A 16,464-nucleotide genomic window follows, 5' to 3' on the forward strand; every position below is an offset into this window, starting at 1 on the left:
GGAGGGGCAGCGCTGAGCTCTGCTCTGTGTGACAGCGACAGGGAACGGCGTGGAGCTGCGTCAGGGGAGGGCAGCTGGGGGTCAGGGAAAGGGGCTGCACCACAGGGCGGTGGGCGGGGAACGGGATGCACAGGGCTGTGGGCACGGCCCTCAGTGCCGGAGTTCAACACTCTCAGACACTGGGTTTGATTTTGGGTGGTGCTGCGTGGAGCCAGGGGTTGGACTCCATGATCCTTGTGCATCCCTTCCAACTTGGGAAGGGACTTTATGATTAATTCTTTTTTTCTTACACGATAGAAAAAAAGCACCTGTCTGTTGATAAGAATAGTCACAACAAGGTCTAGCCAAAAACAAATTGTCAAAGTGCCAGATTAGGGGGGGAAAAAAAGGTGCTAAAGGTTTCTGGCAGAAGAAAATAGATTGTATCAGCTGCGAAAGTTGAGATTTCTGAGTTAAAGTTTGGATTGTGCTTTCTGAAGTTTAGCAAATCATGCTGTTTTGATGCTCAGAATTGAAATTAAAAAATGGAAGAGTCAGATAAGGCTGTAATATTGATGCATGTTTAAAACACAGAAGTACTTCCCAATAAGCTTTACCTATCTTGGGTACCCAGGGAAGGAGCGTTACATTATTAATACAAGCAGTTAGGAAAGTAGTTGAGCTATGTGCATCTTGTTAGTCTCTGAATCTATGGCAGCAGCAATCTCATAAAAAAGAACCATCAGTATCATAAAGCACAAGTTGTTTTCCTGTTTTTTTCTACTTCATTGTCACTTGTATTTCAAGCATCAAAATTAAGTTGTCAAAAGTAATTAAGCATGCTGGTAGCTGTCCAATGCACTATTGTACCACTTATTAAATAGCTTTATTTTTCTTTCCCAATTTTCAGGTTTAAATGAAAATAAGGGAAATAAGTGAAATAGAATTGGAAGAGGATTGTGATCTGAAACTGAAAAGAGTACTGATTTTTCAGTATCAGAAAATATTATAGCTACTTCATGATTTTTTTTAATTCCATTTTATATCTGTGGTTTAAATTAAACTTTGGTGTCAAATTGTAAAATGATAGGGATTGATTTTACTGTGTTACTATAATGTTACTATAGTAGTACAATAGGATGAAATGAAGCCCAGATTATTTAAAACATAAACAGAGGTGGTAATGCTGGTTTTCCATGAAAAGCCAAAATAGCTGTATTTACAATATTTAAAGGCTGTTGTTTCACATCCATTTCATTACATTCTTGTACAATTTTGGGGGGGGGGGAGGAGGGATGAATATGTACTTTGTTGTTTGGAGAAACCATACCAAAAACCATTTGGAAGAGTGGAAGTTTCAGAGCTAATCATTATCATCAGTCTAGTAGTCAGCAGAAAACACTTCCTTCAAGTGTTATTTTCAAAGCAGTGTTTTAGGGTTGTGGGACTCTTAACATTCTAACATGATAACCTTGAGTTAAAGGAACTGCTAATTCCTAATGTTTATGAAATCCTAGTATTCAGCAGAATGCGGGGAGAATTTGCACAGGGCTGGCATCGGTTGATAGAGCTCCACTCCCCAGGCTTCCTTCATTTGTGCCTGCATCTTTAATCTGAATGGCTTCATGCACCTCTGCTGAGCCTGCAAGGCTGAGATTAGTCCTGACTTTTGTGGAAAGTAAAGGGAAAAAAAAAGCATAAATCAGAAGATTTCAACATTTTAAAAAATATAAAAACGCAACCTAGTGCAAAATATAAAATCTGTCAGCATTCCTCAGAGGTATGAGACAGGTCAAGGAGATCCACAAGCCTATGGGTTATATATGGGCTGCTTGTTCAGTTTTCACATTTGTCTTATTCTTGGGTGAGAAATAGTTGCTGTTTATTATTTCCTTAAATGCAACACAAGCGTTTACTCATAATATCCAATCTGAGAACACTGTTCTTGTAACTGCTTATGAAAAACATAGATACAGAAATCAAAAGAAACTGTTTCAATATGCTTGCATTTAAGGAAATAGGAAGTCTCTTTCCACCCTTGTGCATATTTAAGACTGTTTTCTGACAAACTGCTAGCTAAAGGCTTCAGTCTTTCTTTTTATGCTTCCTCCCTCAATGGAATAGCTGAGCTTTTGTAACTGTCCCTACTTTGAAGTTTTCTAGTGGATCCAGGCTGGTTTAAGTATCTTCTATTCCTCACTTTCCTCTTTTCTACTTAGGAGTCATTGTGGCTGTTTTCTTCAAAAGGGGCATGTTAAGAGTATAAATTCTTGTTCTGTTAAGAGTCGTCTTCTGCACTTGGTTGGTAAATAATACTTTGCTTTCAGAAGATATGAAATGGATTTGTGGTCATTCTAGGTGTTTCTTATCAAGTAAACTCTCATATGTATCTGTTGGAGAAATTCTAATCAATTTTTCAGTAAAGGTATTATGAAAGCTCAGACAGACTGTTCTGTCATTATTTACCAAGAGAGTTGTCTCTTCCTAAAAATAAACAAGACTTTTTGGATTAGGATGTAATTTCCTTTTAAACTGAAAAATTGGAGAAAGACATTTTCTCAAGGAGGAGCCCCAGTGGTTGGAAAGAATCTCTGAAAGTCATTGAGTCTAATAATGCTGGTTCCCTACAATAAGTTACAGGAAAACGTCTAGGTGGGTTTTGGATATTACCAGACAAGGAGACTACACCACCTCTCTGGGCACTGTCACCCTCACAGTAAACAAGTTCTTCCTTGTGTTCAAATGGAATGTCATTTATTCCAGTTTGTGTCCACTGCTCCTTGTTCTGTCATTGGGCTCCACAGGCAAGAGCCTGGCCCTGTCTGCTTGACTCCCACCCTTTCAGTATTTATAAGCATTGATAAGATCCCCTCTCAGCCTTCTCTTCTTCAGGCTGAACAGCCCCAGGTCTCTCAGCGTTTCCTCATACAGGAGATGCTCCTCATCATCTCTGTGGCCCTCTACTGGGCTGTCTCCAGAAGTTCTGTCTTTCTTGAACTGAGGAGCCCAGAACTGGACACAGCACTACACGTGTCGCTTCATGATGGCAGAGTACAGCAGGAGGATCACCTCCCTCAACCTCTGCTGGCCACCCTCTTTTTAATGCGCCCCAGGATACCATTGGCCTTCTTGACCACAAAGCCACTCTGCAGTGCTTCTTTCCAGCAGCTCAGCCCTTAAGCTGTACTGATACGTGCAGTTATTCCTCCCCAGATGTAGGACTCTGCACTTGCCCTTGTTGAACCTCATAAGGTTTTTTTCTCTCTGCCCAGCTTTCCACCCTGTCCAGGTCTTGTTGAATGGCAGAAAGATAAAAACTGATCACCAATCAGTTCACAGGGTTTTTTGCTTCTCGATTGTTTTTACAAAATGTAAATAGTATTCGTGAGAAGAGAACGTGATTGACTTCACTTCTTCTAGCAAAACTTTAGCCTTGGAGCCTCATATCTGTGCAGACTGAAACCATAAGTCAATCACAGAACACGCCGCATCACCATTTGCTTTGGTATGTCAGTGTAAAGCCCTGATACGATGCACTTGCAGCACTGGTTGAGGAATGGCAGTAACGTACTGCTACTCCAGAGCATGCAGTCAGTATTATCACTGTCTCTTCTCACGTTCATTGATTTTAATTGATACTTTCAGTCTAGGGTGAGGTTATAGAATTATAGCTGAGTGGTGTCACTTTCTGAAGGACGTTGCCTTATCTGTTTTTCAGTGGTCTTTTTTTGTAACTGTGCTTTGTGTCAGAATTTTCCTTGATGTACAAAAGAAAAAAAAAAATCAGTCACAAAAACCTTTGAGATAAATTAGACACAAACGCTTTTCTTGTTAGGAGACTCTTTTCTGTCATATTTCAAGAATAGCATGTAGTTAGGTAGGATGTTTCTTTTTCCAGAGAAGCCTGGTTTTCGTTCTGATGTCCAGTTATGTTGAGCAGCATCTTTTGGCTTGAATACTCCCACTGTTAACATCAGTGATTTTCTAGAAGATAGTAAAGATGCATCACTTTACTGTTTTGGAAAAGCAATGTCATGTCATCTTTATTTTGTAGACACCATGGAAAAATAGGGATGTGTATCCTATAAATAAAGTAAAACAAAATGCTTCTAAATCAGGGAACTCTCCTAGCTTGTTTCTGGTAGCAGGAAATATCAGGCAGTACAACACTATGTGGAAACCCAGATCTCTGGGTGCAGAACAGAAGAGCTCTGAGATCTGATCACCTCCTATCAGTGTACTTTTCATTTGAGGCTAAGAGAGGGGTAAATCCCATTTTTTTTCCCCAAGGTGTTTAAATGTGGATTAGTATTAATTTTCATCTAGATGCTCTGGTAATTACAATAGTTTTTTCCAGGTGTTATTTTAAATGAGATCAGGTATTTTACAGGTTCATATGTTGTGACAACTTGAAATTAAAAATGAAATAGATGTTTATTTTGTTCACCATGTGTGTCATCAGACATTCTAAAAGGGCTTAACTTTTTCACTGCTTGTCTTCAGTACAGCCTCTGTATGCTGTTAGTAGTGGGATACAAGTTGGAAAAGATGTGTAATGTAGATCTGACTTATCAAATAACTGAAGCAGTCTACTGCCTATCTTTTCACATTCGCATACTCTGTGACCTTAAAGCTTCTCCATCGTATTACTAAAATTCAGGTGCTGCATGATCATTTGAACAGACAGTCATTTTGGCCCACTGGTAGATGCACTCATCTCAGTTCACAGGGATGGGCACTCGCATTCGTGCTTTGAACAGATAAAAATTGTTCAGCTTTCAGAATAACTAAGTGACAAAAGTCACGGGAGCACCTCTTGAAAATGTAATTCATACCTGCTACAAGGTATTTAAAGATGAATTTCTAACATCTAACTTCTTTTTTTTCTTTTTTGTACTGGAATTCCTAAGTGTAGCATGTCTGCTGCATGGAATTTTGCATTGCATTTGGCTTGATTACTGAGATATTTACCAAATCAACAAAGGTTTCCGTTGTCACATTTCCCAGGATGCTTTTTTTTTCTTCTTTTTTTTCTTTTTTCCCTCTTATGCTTGGGGAGCAGAGGGAAACCAGCAGGAAAAAAAGACTAACCAGATCTTGCTAATTTCACTTTGTTTCCTTTTATTTTACAGGAGACACATGAAATTGTGGCTATCAAGAAATTCAAAGACAGTGAAGGTAACCTTTTCTGCTCACAGCCTTTCATGTCAATAACTGCTATGCTAATATCTTTCCAGTTAAAATAAGAAGTCTCATATATTAATACATGCTTTTAAAGTGGTTATGATTTATTAGCTCTCTAAATGTTCAAGGTACTACATACCTGCTTAGGAACTGCATTATGCATTCAAACTGAAGACCTATCTTTCCTCCTTGGTGCCTCCCACTTGATATTGCTTGAATTGTGGTGCCATTCGTGGTGGTATGACCTATCACTTGGAGACTAGATGTGATCAAATGACAGCAAAAACTTCTCTTGTAGCACTAGCTGTGGAGTTCTTGAGCTTTATCACTCCTGATTTAGGTGAAAGGAAATGTTAGTGGTCTTGAAGGGGTAAATGAAGGAGACAGAGGGAGGTCACTTAAAAGCTCTGTGTTGCACGGAGGAGTTGGGGAGCTGTTGGGGACCAACTTAGCCAACTGGCTAAGTGAGGAGGCAGCAGTTCTGCTCTCCCTTCAGTAGGCTTCACTTTCTACAAGGGAACTTGCTTCTTTTCCACTTTCACAGCAGCCTGTGTGTACTGTCTGCCTTGCACACAACAGCCTGAATTCCTTGCAGGCGCATGAGAGACAGACAGCAGGAGAGGCCAAGTATGAACTAATAGAAGAGTAATCCAGGTCTGAGGTGATGATGTAGCTGTGATCTGCCATATACTGAGGCTGTAGCTGAAAGCTGAGCAGTCTGATTATGTTTATGTTTAAAGAAGTAGCAGCAACTTCATTTTAGCGAACTACACTTTTTTTGGTATTATTATAGAATTGGGGAAGGCCCTGGTGCTGTTGTTAGTTACAAAATTATAATGTAATTTTCGGAGTCAGACACAGCAAATTCAGATTTTCAGATTATCTGTATTTTACAGATTTCTCTGTATTTTAGTTTTTCATTGCAGTTATTTTGCTAGATGCTTGGAGGATATAGCTGATCTTTTAGCCTTGCTGTTCAGAAATCTGTTTTAAATCCCTATTAAAAGATGTTGATAAGTATTTAGTTGTTGTGGTCTTGATCAGATCATGAAGGTACTTCGGAATCACATGCTGGACCTCAGTATGTCTGCTCAATACATATCAAAGGCAACGAGTCTCCAGCATTAAGCCCCAAACAGGATAAGACAGTATACAAATGAAAACAAAAAATGCAACATTGCCATTAGCTTTTGCTTTCTATTGGTTTATGTGATTGATGACTGCTTTTCAGAGTTGTAGATGTTTACGAGTTTCTGGAAATGTGACAGAACTTCCTTTGATGGATTAGATTCAGCCCATTTCGCATCTGTCTTGCTAATATGGTAGTTCATTACAAATCTGAATATACAGTAATTATTTCTATTGCCATTTTTTTTCACTGAATTACTGCTGTTTGACATATGCATGCTAAATGCTCTAGAAAGTACATGGTTATAGAAGAAATAATGCAATCAGGCTGATGCCAGCCAGCACTGAACACTCAGTTTTAAAATGAAATGATTCAGATTACTCTAAATTATATGTATTTTTATTAAAAACATTTGTGGTGATAGTGTTTTACTTCCTTCTCTCCACTTGCTACAATTCATGATTTTTTCTGTTTTCTGATGATGATTGTATGCATTGAAATGACCTGTGTTATATTCTCCTTTGCAAAACAGTTTTTGCCTTTTGCTTTTTGGAAGAGCAATTTCTCTTCCTTGTTTCTTACTTCTCTGTCTTTAGAGTATGTGAAATGCAGGTGGGATTTAGTTCTGAATTCATGCAATCATATCCCATTTAATATTCTTCTGTTGTGGATAACAGCACTAAGAGATTAAAAACCTGGCTTCTAAGTGTACATGGGCAATTGCATTAATGGATTTCACTTGACTAAATGAGGAACAAAAGCTAGTATATTCTGTGGTATTTCACATTTTGTTGGTGCTATCCTCAATGATAAACATGATAAGCACTCTACAAAGCTTTAGTAAAACACTTTTTAGCAGCTAAATTATCAGAGTAATAGTTCAGTCTCTTGACTCCAAATCAAAGATGCATAGATTAATTGTATCTGTGTTTTCTCTACTGCCTGCCCTCCGTGGTTACCATAGTGGTCTGCATTGCTGAATTTCCATTAAAAGCTTTGTTCAGACATTTAAAATTATTCTTCTGTCTTAATTTCTCATCGATTTTAGAGAATAAAATCAATTAGGAATCAAACAGATCTAGTCAAGGCTGTTCAGAAATGATCATTCCAGTGTTCCTTCTGAAAGCATAACCTTGCCAGGGCTTCATGCACGTGATAGGTATACATGAGGTGGAAGATACGCCTGTACTTATACATGCATGTTTCTGAATGTACATTGTGCTCTTTGAAAAGAGAGAAATGCAAATTATTGCTTCTTATTAAAAAGCTTTTTCTTCCACTGGAAACCACAGTGGTTATGAAGCGGGTACTATGAAGGTTATATAATGACTGAACAGTCATCAGGTACCTCTCTTCTGGTGCAGAAACATTCAGGCAACACAAAGAGCCTGCAGTGTTTAGGGGGGAAAAAAAAGTCTTCATACTACCCAGGTACAGAGATTTTAATCAGAAGAAATATAACACTTTATTACTCTTTTTTTTTTTTTTTAATGAATTTTCTCACTTTTGCACTCTAGAAAATGAAGAAGTCAAAGAAACCACTTTACGAGAGCTTAAAATGCTTCGCACTTTAAAACAGGAAAACATAGTGGAGCTGAAGGAAGCCTTCAGAAGAAGAGGAAAATTATACTTAGTTTTTGAATATGTGGAAAAAGTGAGTTGAGTTTGTACTGTCTTTACCACAGTTAAATCATCAGCTTAATGGAAAAGTCTTTAAAACAGCTATAGTTTTAAATATGAAACTATTGTCATCTGTTGAGTGGAACAGCGGAAAAACTCTGATGCAATCTGAATTGTTGTAATTAGGCATTCACAGTGACAATACAGTACTGATAACTTTATTATTGTTTTTACATCATTTGTTAGTCTTCAAAACAAAAAGTTATTCCACGTATGAACAGAAACATGAACAAATTGTGTAAGCTGGAATACTGAATTTTAGTTATTTATGTGAAGAAAATGTTTCATCCAAATACTTCATTTTAATTGTAAAGTTGATTCACTGTCATGTGTTATGTTGGGTAATGAATTCAGACATCGTCTTTCAAAACAAGATCATAGGATTTTGACCTTGGAATCTGTGGCAACTTTCTCCATCTCTGCCTGTTAAAAATACAATTTCTGTTTGTATATTTCTGTAACAAGTCCACTATCAATAGTTGCTTAGAGGGATTTGGCAAAGATCGTTGTAATTATTTCCAATCCTGACCTCATTTGAAATGATCCCAAAATGTTCTTGGATTGGCCTACTATTGCCAAGCATCCTGGTCTGTTTCTAGGGAGAAACAACCTAGAACAGATCGGTCTTACATTAGTTTTGCAAGCTTTGCAATGGCAGTAGACCTTACCCTTCTATCTTAACTATCAAGGAAATAATTTGATGGTATATTTAGATACACAAAGTAAAAGTAAACACAGGCTTAAATGTATGTATTTATGTAGCTTTCAGGAGGTATCATTCCCTTGATCCAGATTTTCATTTAATATCCTGCCAGTATGATTCTGTAGTACAGCTGAGTGCTATTCCTTTTCAATCAGTTCATTTCAGTCTTGTGTAAATGGTTCCTTCCTGTAAATACTTTACAATTTACTGTGTGATATAACTTCACTGTGTAACATGAGATGACTTGTTTTAGGCCACAGCTAGGCAGAAGACAGTTTTGTGTTTCACCAGATTAGCAACTCGTGACGTGGTAGACCTTATTTAGCCATGACATCCAAAGTGTGATTTGTTTCATCCATATTCCTTGTGATCCAGATACGTGGCATGTGTTTGATCACTCACCAACTAGGATATATATTTAATTTGGTGCTGTAGTTGAATTAACTAGGCTCACACTACTAGTGGATTGAAAGAACACAACAATAAAAGACACCTAAATGCATAATAAGAGCATATTTCAAAAAATGTTAATAGAGGTAAATACACCAGGCTGCAATATCTAACATTATCAAATTGGAGTAAAGGAATATAATGATAAAGACGGACACCATGTGCCTAACGTCATTTCTGTTATACTGCCATTTCCACATTATAAAGGTGATCTTTCATATCAACTTTGAGGTCCATGAATGTTTTGCGTTTTCAGATGTATCAGGTAATTTCCACAGGCACTCCTAAATGTATGTCGTTCAAATCTAAGGACCAGGATGATTTCTGTACTTTCAAATGAGCAAGAGTAGATAAATTAAATAAAATCCGGTACAATAGGCCTATTTTTGTTTTAACTGGTGATAAAAAATGTATTATTTACAGAACCTTAGCCCTGCAATGCTCAGTTCCAGATTACTGAAATTCACATTTAGTCTAATCTTTTTTATCTATTTCCCTTAGTGTTTTCATGTAGGGTCTCACTGTGTTGATGCTACTGTTTTCGTTCATATTTATAACACTAACTTCTTGATTGACTTATCCAGAACTACAGGCCGCTGTGTAGATGAGAATCTAACTAAAATCAGTACAGTTTCTTAACAGAAAATTTCTTTTCTGAGATCTGAGCTGCATTTCTAAGGAAACTTGCTTGCAAATACATAAGTTCCAGTATTTATTCATAGATTGCAAAACTCAGAAATACTTCCGAATATTTTCAAAGTCTCTTTTTGTTTTGTCTTATAATTATGTTCATTAAAATATCTTCCAAGAAAAATCTCAAATGTTATTACACGGCTGAAGAAAACATTTGTCAGAGATAAATTTATTTTAGATGAAAAATCTGTTCAAATGCTTAAATTCTTAATACAATGAGTTGTGTAAGATGATATAGCCAAAATACTTATCTCCATTTCAGTATTCAGTAAATAAGATTCCTTTTGTTTTCAAGTTGGCTGCTGCTGCCCATTATTCATTCAATTAAGAGTACAAACTCCATTGTACTTGCAATTGTGAAAAAAATCAGAGATAATGGAAATCACAGAATCACAGAATCACCCTGGTTGGAAGGGACCCCAAGGATCATGTAGTTCCAACCCCCCTGCCTGGCAGGGCCACCAAACATACACATTCAGATCAGGTTGCCCAGGACCCCGTCCAACCTGGCCTTAAACACGTCCAAGGACGGGGCATCCACAACCTCCCTGGGCAGCCCGTTCCAGGGCCTAACCACTCTCCTAGTAAAGAACTTCCCCCTAACATCCAACCTAAATCTTCCCTCCTTCAACTTAAAACCATTTCCCCTAGTCCTGCTGTTATCAGCCCTTCTGAACAGTTTACTCCCCTCCTGGGTGTAGGTTCCCTTCAGGTATTGATAGGCTGCAATGAGGTCACCCCGCAGCCTTCTCTTCTCCAGGCTGAACAAGCCCAACTCCCTCAGCCTGTCCTCATAGGGGAGGTGCTCCAGCCCCCTGATCATCTTAGTTGCCCTCCTCTGGACCCTTTCCAAAATCTCAATGTCTTTCTTGTACTGAGGGCTCCACACCTGGACACAGTATTCCAGATGGGGCCTCACAAGAGCCGAGTAGAGAGGGACAATCACCTCCCTGTCCCTGCTGGCCACCCCTCTATCTAAGGAAATCTAAATATCCTTTCAGTTTTTCTTCTTCATCACCAGTTAAAACAATCCATTTAATTTTTAGCTAAGTACATCCATAAGAAGTTAATGTGGACATAGGACTGCAGTAACTAAGATAATCTAAGGTTTATACAGCAGATGTGTATCTGTAGGATATTCCATAGATTACTGTTTATGTCCCTGTGAGGCATTTTTACCTCTGTTACCTCATTAGCACTCATGTGTTGCTTTAGGTATACCCATTCATGTATGGACATGGGCTGTGATTAGTCACAGCCCAGTATGTGAAAGACATAGAACTAACTTAAGCATTAAGAAAACAGTATGTTAAGGTGTAGTAGGACATTTACAAAAAGTTGTACTTAATTAGTTTTTCACACAACCCCAGTAAACTGCTGGAGCAACTTTCTGGACCAACTTTTTGTATGGAAATGACTGTTTAGAATTTTTAAGTGGGTTGATGACAGCCTTTTAAGGAATTGTGGTAATTGTCTTCACAAATGCTTTTTTAGAATGAAATTAGCTAGTACCATGTTTATGATTAAATACACTCCCTAAATGTTAAGCTTTTTTTTTTTTTTCATAGCCAGACTTGGTGTAACTCTGTTGCTTCAGAAGGCTGAAAATGGGTTATGTTCAAGCTACTAAAATATAACTTTTAAATAATGTCTTTTGAACATTTAGAATATGCTTGAATTGCTAGAAGAAATGCCAAATGGAGTTCCACCAGAAAAAGTGAAAAGTTATATCTACCAGCTAATTAAAGCAATTCATTGGTGTCATAAGAATGATATCGTTCATAGAGGTGAGTGCGTAGTTCTGCACATGGGGATAAGCTCTGGAAAGAGTTTACATTCTATAGGGAAAGATGTTACATCTAGAAGGAATTTGCATTTGACATAAATATAAGCAATTACTCTTTGTCAACAACTAAACAATCTGTAAATTTAGCTGAGTATTAAGCCTGCAACACGACTTCAAATTTCTGTAGAACTAGATTCATCTATGTATAAACTTGCTGCCCACTGTCTTTGGCGTACAAGTAAAGATTGTGTTAAATGCACAGTGAAGTAAAACTGGAGTACAAACATTGCCAAAGGAAAAGGAATTCTTAAACATTTCTGAGAATTCAATTATTTCACTTCTGAATCTGATAAAATATTAGCAGAAAAATAATCCAGAACAGACTTGTTTTTTTGTGTTTTACTTCTGCTGAAGGCATATCTTCCCAACTTCTGTGAGTTCAGCTCCCTCTAAATTTTAAGCAATTACAGCACTTGCTTTGTTTGATTTTTATCTGGTTTTATGTATTTTATCCTTATTTAATAAAATTGTATTTTGCTTTATGGCTTTGCAAAAGTAACATGTCTAATGTTCCCAATAAATTAGAGTTCTCAAACAATATACTATGTTAGTAGAGACTGATCAAAATATAGGCGAGAGTTTGATGTATTTTGTAAAGCAGTTTGAAAAAATATTCCATACATAGATACCACAGTATCCATATAGGAATAAGAAGCAGGCTTAGAACTAGAAAATACGCTCTTTATATAGAAACGACAAGAAAGCACAACACATTTTACCAGTTAACTGGGTAATTAAATGATAGGTTATTGTATGATCATGCAGCATGCGCTATTCTGTGTTTTCTTTTGGTCTTTAGGTATGTCTCTAAATACCTTTTATCTTTTCATGTTTTGTTGAGAAACACTTCACATGGCAGAAAATAAATTCTGCATATCCACAAGTAGAACTGCTGGAAGCCTATTGAGCAATTGGTCCTGTAGTGCTTTATTTATGGTTGTATGAATGTATCTAAATATATTGCTATGAAATAATATTGCTCACAGAGCTCAAAATTAAACAGAGAAGTTAACAGCTATCTTTTCTTTCTTTGTTATTTGATACTTTAGATATCAAACCAGAGAATCTCTTAATAAGCCACAATGATGTTCTCAAGTTGTGTGACTTTGGTAAGTTCAGTAGATAGACTTCTTGCCTTTTTAAAGAACATCTCTTGGAATGGAGCATTACCTCATTCTCATGAAAGTTCTGTGTTGTGTGCTGTTGAAGACTCTTTCTCATGGTCAGAACTGATAACTTATTTAGGCTTATGGCTAGCACTTTAATTTGAAATATCTATGCTCTTAATTTGTGTACTTTGTGAAATACCATCTTACTAAATCAAGAGAAATTCTGCATTTGTGGTCTCGTCTCGTGTTGTGCGAGGATTTACTAGTGCTGTTATTGGCTCTCACATGAGCACAGCGCTGATTAGAAAGCTGGCAGAACTGTGTATTTATCTAGCTTACGTATTTAAGAAAAGATTCCAGTTTCATTAAGGCATTTACCATTCTTATATGTTAACATACTTCTTACATTGTTAGGTGTATAGTTATAGATCATCCTCTGTTGTACTGATCAAAGATTGTGTCAACATACGATTAGTGACTGAATAGTTGAAGGGGTAGAGTCAGAGCTGTACGTGTGCTGTTAACTTTGGTATTTCATGCCTTATCAAATAGTGTTTAATGTCGGCTTTAAGGCTTCGAACAAGCAGCACCCAAGAACAAGACAAAATTGCCTATGTGAGTAATCCCCAGAAGACAGCAGGGTGGCGTATATACTGTTCCAACAATCTCTATTTTTCTTCTATATGCTACATAGAAACAGAATAAAACGCTCTTAAGTAGCTTACAGTTTGGATTCCAGTTCCACACAGCTGCCCAAGGTCACTTTGAAAGCTGTCATTTCGTACCCCTGCAATTTTGAATGAAAAGAGGAACCATTCAAAAAACAAATAAATAAATTGCATTAGGTTTTTGGAAAAACAGAACAAACATTTGTTCTGAAAGTGCTGCTTTCAATCCTCTGAAGGCATTTTTGTTTAAACATTCAGAACCAGCAAGCATTCCAGGAAAAGCCTTAGAATATCCAGTCCATGTGAGTTCTTTGAATCAAGGGCGATTTATTTTGCAGCCCCAGGAAGTGCATAGATCTGACAGTGCATAATGGTGCTGGTGTCCAGAGCCTGTGGCTCCTTGGCCCTATCTCCCGCCAGGAGCCTACAGCTAGCCCTGCTGTGGCTGCCCTCCTCTGACTACTCTCTCCTCTCAGCATTCCCCATAGTCCCAGGCTCTGGCTGGCAGCGTGTGCATTGGGCATCTCTGCCTCTCAGAAAGCTTAACAAACAGCAAACAGCACTGGCCCATGACCAACATGTGCTCTGGTCAGGACTAACAGTGCCATGAATAGGAACACCTTATAGGCATGCTTCCTTCCTCCCTCCATCTTTGTCCTCCTGAGGGTAAGGCTCACCAGCAGAGTTGGCATTTGTGAGCAACCCTTTGTGCTCCTGAACTCCTGTCAGCAGCCTTCCTGCAGGAATTCTAAAGAAAAATTGAAAGCCATACAATCATGTTTGTTCTTGCCAAAGATAGAGTTCTGCCAGTAGAGATGATGTGCATAATCCATAGGCTTGCTCATGTCGCATCTTCAAGCCAGATTGTATTTCTGCTGTTGGAAAAGAAATACAACTGCACAGGCATCCTGGTTTTGCTGTTCATGTGGATTTGTTTGAATTTTGCTTATAGTTTCAGACTTAGCTGAATTTAAAATGCAAAGCAACTCTTAATAGTTGGGATCCATTTTACCTACTGCTAATTGACATTATTAGTAGTTAGTAGCTTAAGTCATTACTGTAAAAATGTTTGCCACAGGAGTTTCTTGCACGTATATAGATGAGGATGGAAAAATTTGTCCTTTAATATGATGTAACATGCTAACTGCCTACCTAGCTTGCTTCATTTTTTGGAGCACAAAAACTAATTGCTTACAGTGTCACATTCCTCACGATAACAACAACAACAAATAAAAAATATATACATCTGTCCCAGTGCAGATTTGAAATAATTGTGTGTTTTGGAATATCCCAGTGGACAAAACATTTTGAACAGAAAAATTTGGTAAGTTTTTAACAAGATAGTTCTTCATAATCCTTGTGCCATGTTCTGTACATATCGTACTAGAAAAAATGAGGTTGTGTGGTGCTTGCCTGGACACATGTTGTGTGGGCGTGATTTCTACCAATAGAAATGGGAAAAGAGAACAGCACAAAAGGCCAGTTATAACAGATGCATCTGAATTGTTGGAAATTGTTAAGCATTCTGACTAGTGTGCTTGCTTTTTAAAAACCAGGACTTCAAAATTACTTCTTTTAAAAATTTCTTTATCTCTCTCTGATGCATAAGCATAAAAATCACGAAGCGCGACTGGAAAAGATCTCAAGAAATTCTCTAGTTCTTCCATCCACTCAGAGAAATGATTAAGTATGTCTGTGTCATTCTTGACAGGCATTTGCTTAACTTACTCTTACGATCTCAGTAATGGAGGTGTCTTTAGACACCTAGTTAAGACCTTGCATGTCATTGGATAGTTGGACTAAATGATCTTTGAAGGTCCTTTTTAACTGAACTATTCTGTTAATGTTAGAATGCTTTACATTGTCTGATTAAGTTTATCTTCTCTATAAGAAACAGGCAATCTTATGAACTGCTTTTTCCCCTCACACCTTCAGACTTGTAATCTGTCCTCCCCTTCTGAGTTGTTTGAAGTCCTTTTCGTGAAATGTCATCTTTTGCTTGTTTGTCCTTCTTGTGTTGAAATAATTTTGCAAGTTCTACTGCTTTCATAGTTGCTCTCACTCAAGTTACTTTCCATCTTCATGTTCTACTCTGTTCCTTCTCACTGGTAAGTTTTGTCAAGTCTTCTCCCTAATTACTTTCTCTTACTTTTGTGTCAAAAATTGTTCCAATTAGCACAATTTGGGGGTTGGATCAATGTACTAGCTAGGCCACAGGATGAGCAATTCTGCTGTTAGAAAGCATTATGCTTTCTTGAATTACCAATTCCATCTACCGTCTCTCAACATGATAACAGAATCAGAGCAGTAGTGTATGTATAAAATGGTTTCCTACATCACATGACAGTATGTAGGTGCTACTGAAGCCTGTGGTTTTTCCTTTTATGTCTTGACATAACTCCATTCTACATTTAATCTATCCAAGTTGAGGCCTACTGATTCTTTCTTTTTTTCAGATTACATTAGCTGCTGTTGATTCCCTATACACAGCAGCTGCTGACTGTGACCAGGTTCCAATGGAGCGGCCTGGAGGAAAGCTCTATCCTTGACTTGGTTCCTCTAGTGTACCTGGGCTGGCGGGCTTGTGCTGTACATTAGTAAATGAACTGTGTGATGTGATCATTTGTATCATGTGGCATTTGCGTCTTTCTCCTCTCTTTCAGGATGGGCTTTCCCATTGTTTGTTCTAGCTGTCCCATTTCTTCACGATGGCTCCTGATTTTCTTCTCGTGTTTAAAATCACGAATGAGAGAATTTCCACTGACAAGATTAATGAAATAACGTCATAATTTCAAACAGAAACAGGGCTGCCTAAGCAGTTCTAAATATAGTAATATTTAGAAATGTATCCAATCCCAATGTCCTCTTTAAGTAAATTAAATAATAATTTCAAGTTTTTTAGTGGAATTCGTAACTTTTGGCAAAACTATGGGAACAGATGAAAAATGTTTTGGGATAAACTTGAAATATCTCTTCTTCACTGTATATGCCTTTCTGTTTACTAACTTTTAAAAGGGAGAGGT

The 16,464-nt window shown here is 37.6% G+C and overlaps 1 protein-coding gene across 4 annotated transcripts in view; it reads left to right on the forward strand.

Annotated features, from left to right (window-relative positions):
• Positions 1–16,464, forward strand: part of CDKL5 (cyclin dependent kinase like 5) — a 123,824-nt gene that overhangs the window by 63,890 nt on the left and 43,470 nt on the right. For all 4 annotated transcript variants that reach the window (XM_042867097.1, XM_042867099.1, XM_042867096.1 and 1 more), the window contains exons 4-7: positions 5,112–5,157; positions 7,810–7,946; positions 11,485–11,605; positions 12,714–12,773. In XM_042867097.1, coding sequence (XP_042723031.1) covers positions 5,112–5,157; positions 7,810–7,946; positions 11,485–11,605; positions 12,714–12,773 — 364 coding nt within the window. The remainder of the gene's footprint in view (positions 1–5,111; positions 5,158–7,809; positions 7,947–11,484; positions 11,606–12,713; positions 12,774–16,464) is intronic.

This window comes from Lagopus leucura, unplaced genomic scaffold (assembly GCF_019238085.1).
Source record: "Lagopus leucura isolate 7727_CA_CO unplaced genomic scaffold, USGS_WTPT01 Super-Scaffold_100001, whole genome shotgun sequence".
Lineage (NCBI taxonomy): Eukaryota > Metazoa > Chordata > Aves > Galliformes > Phasianidae > Lagopus > Lagopus leucura.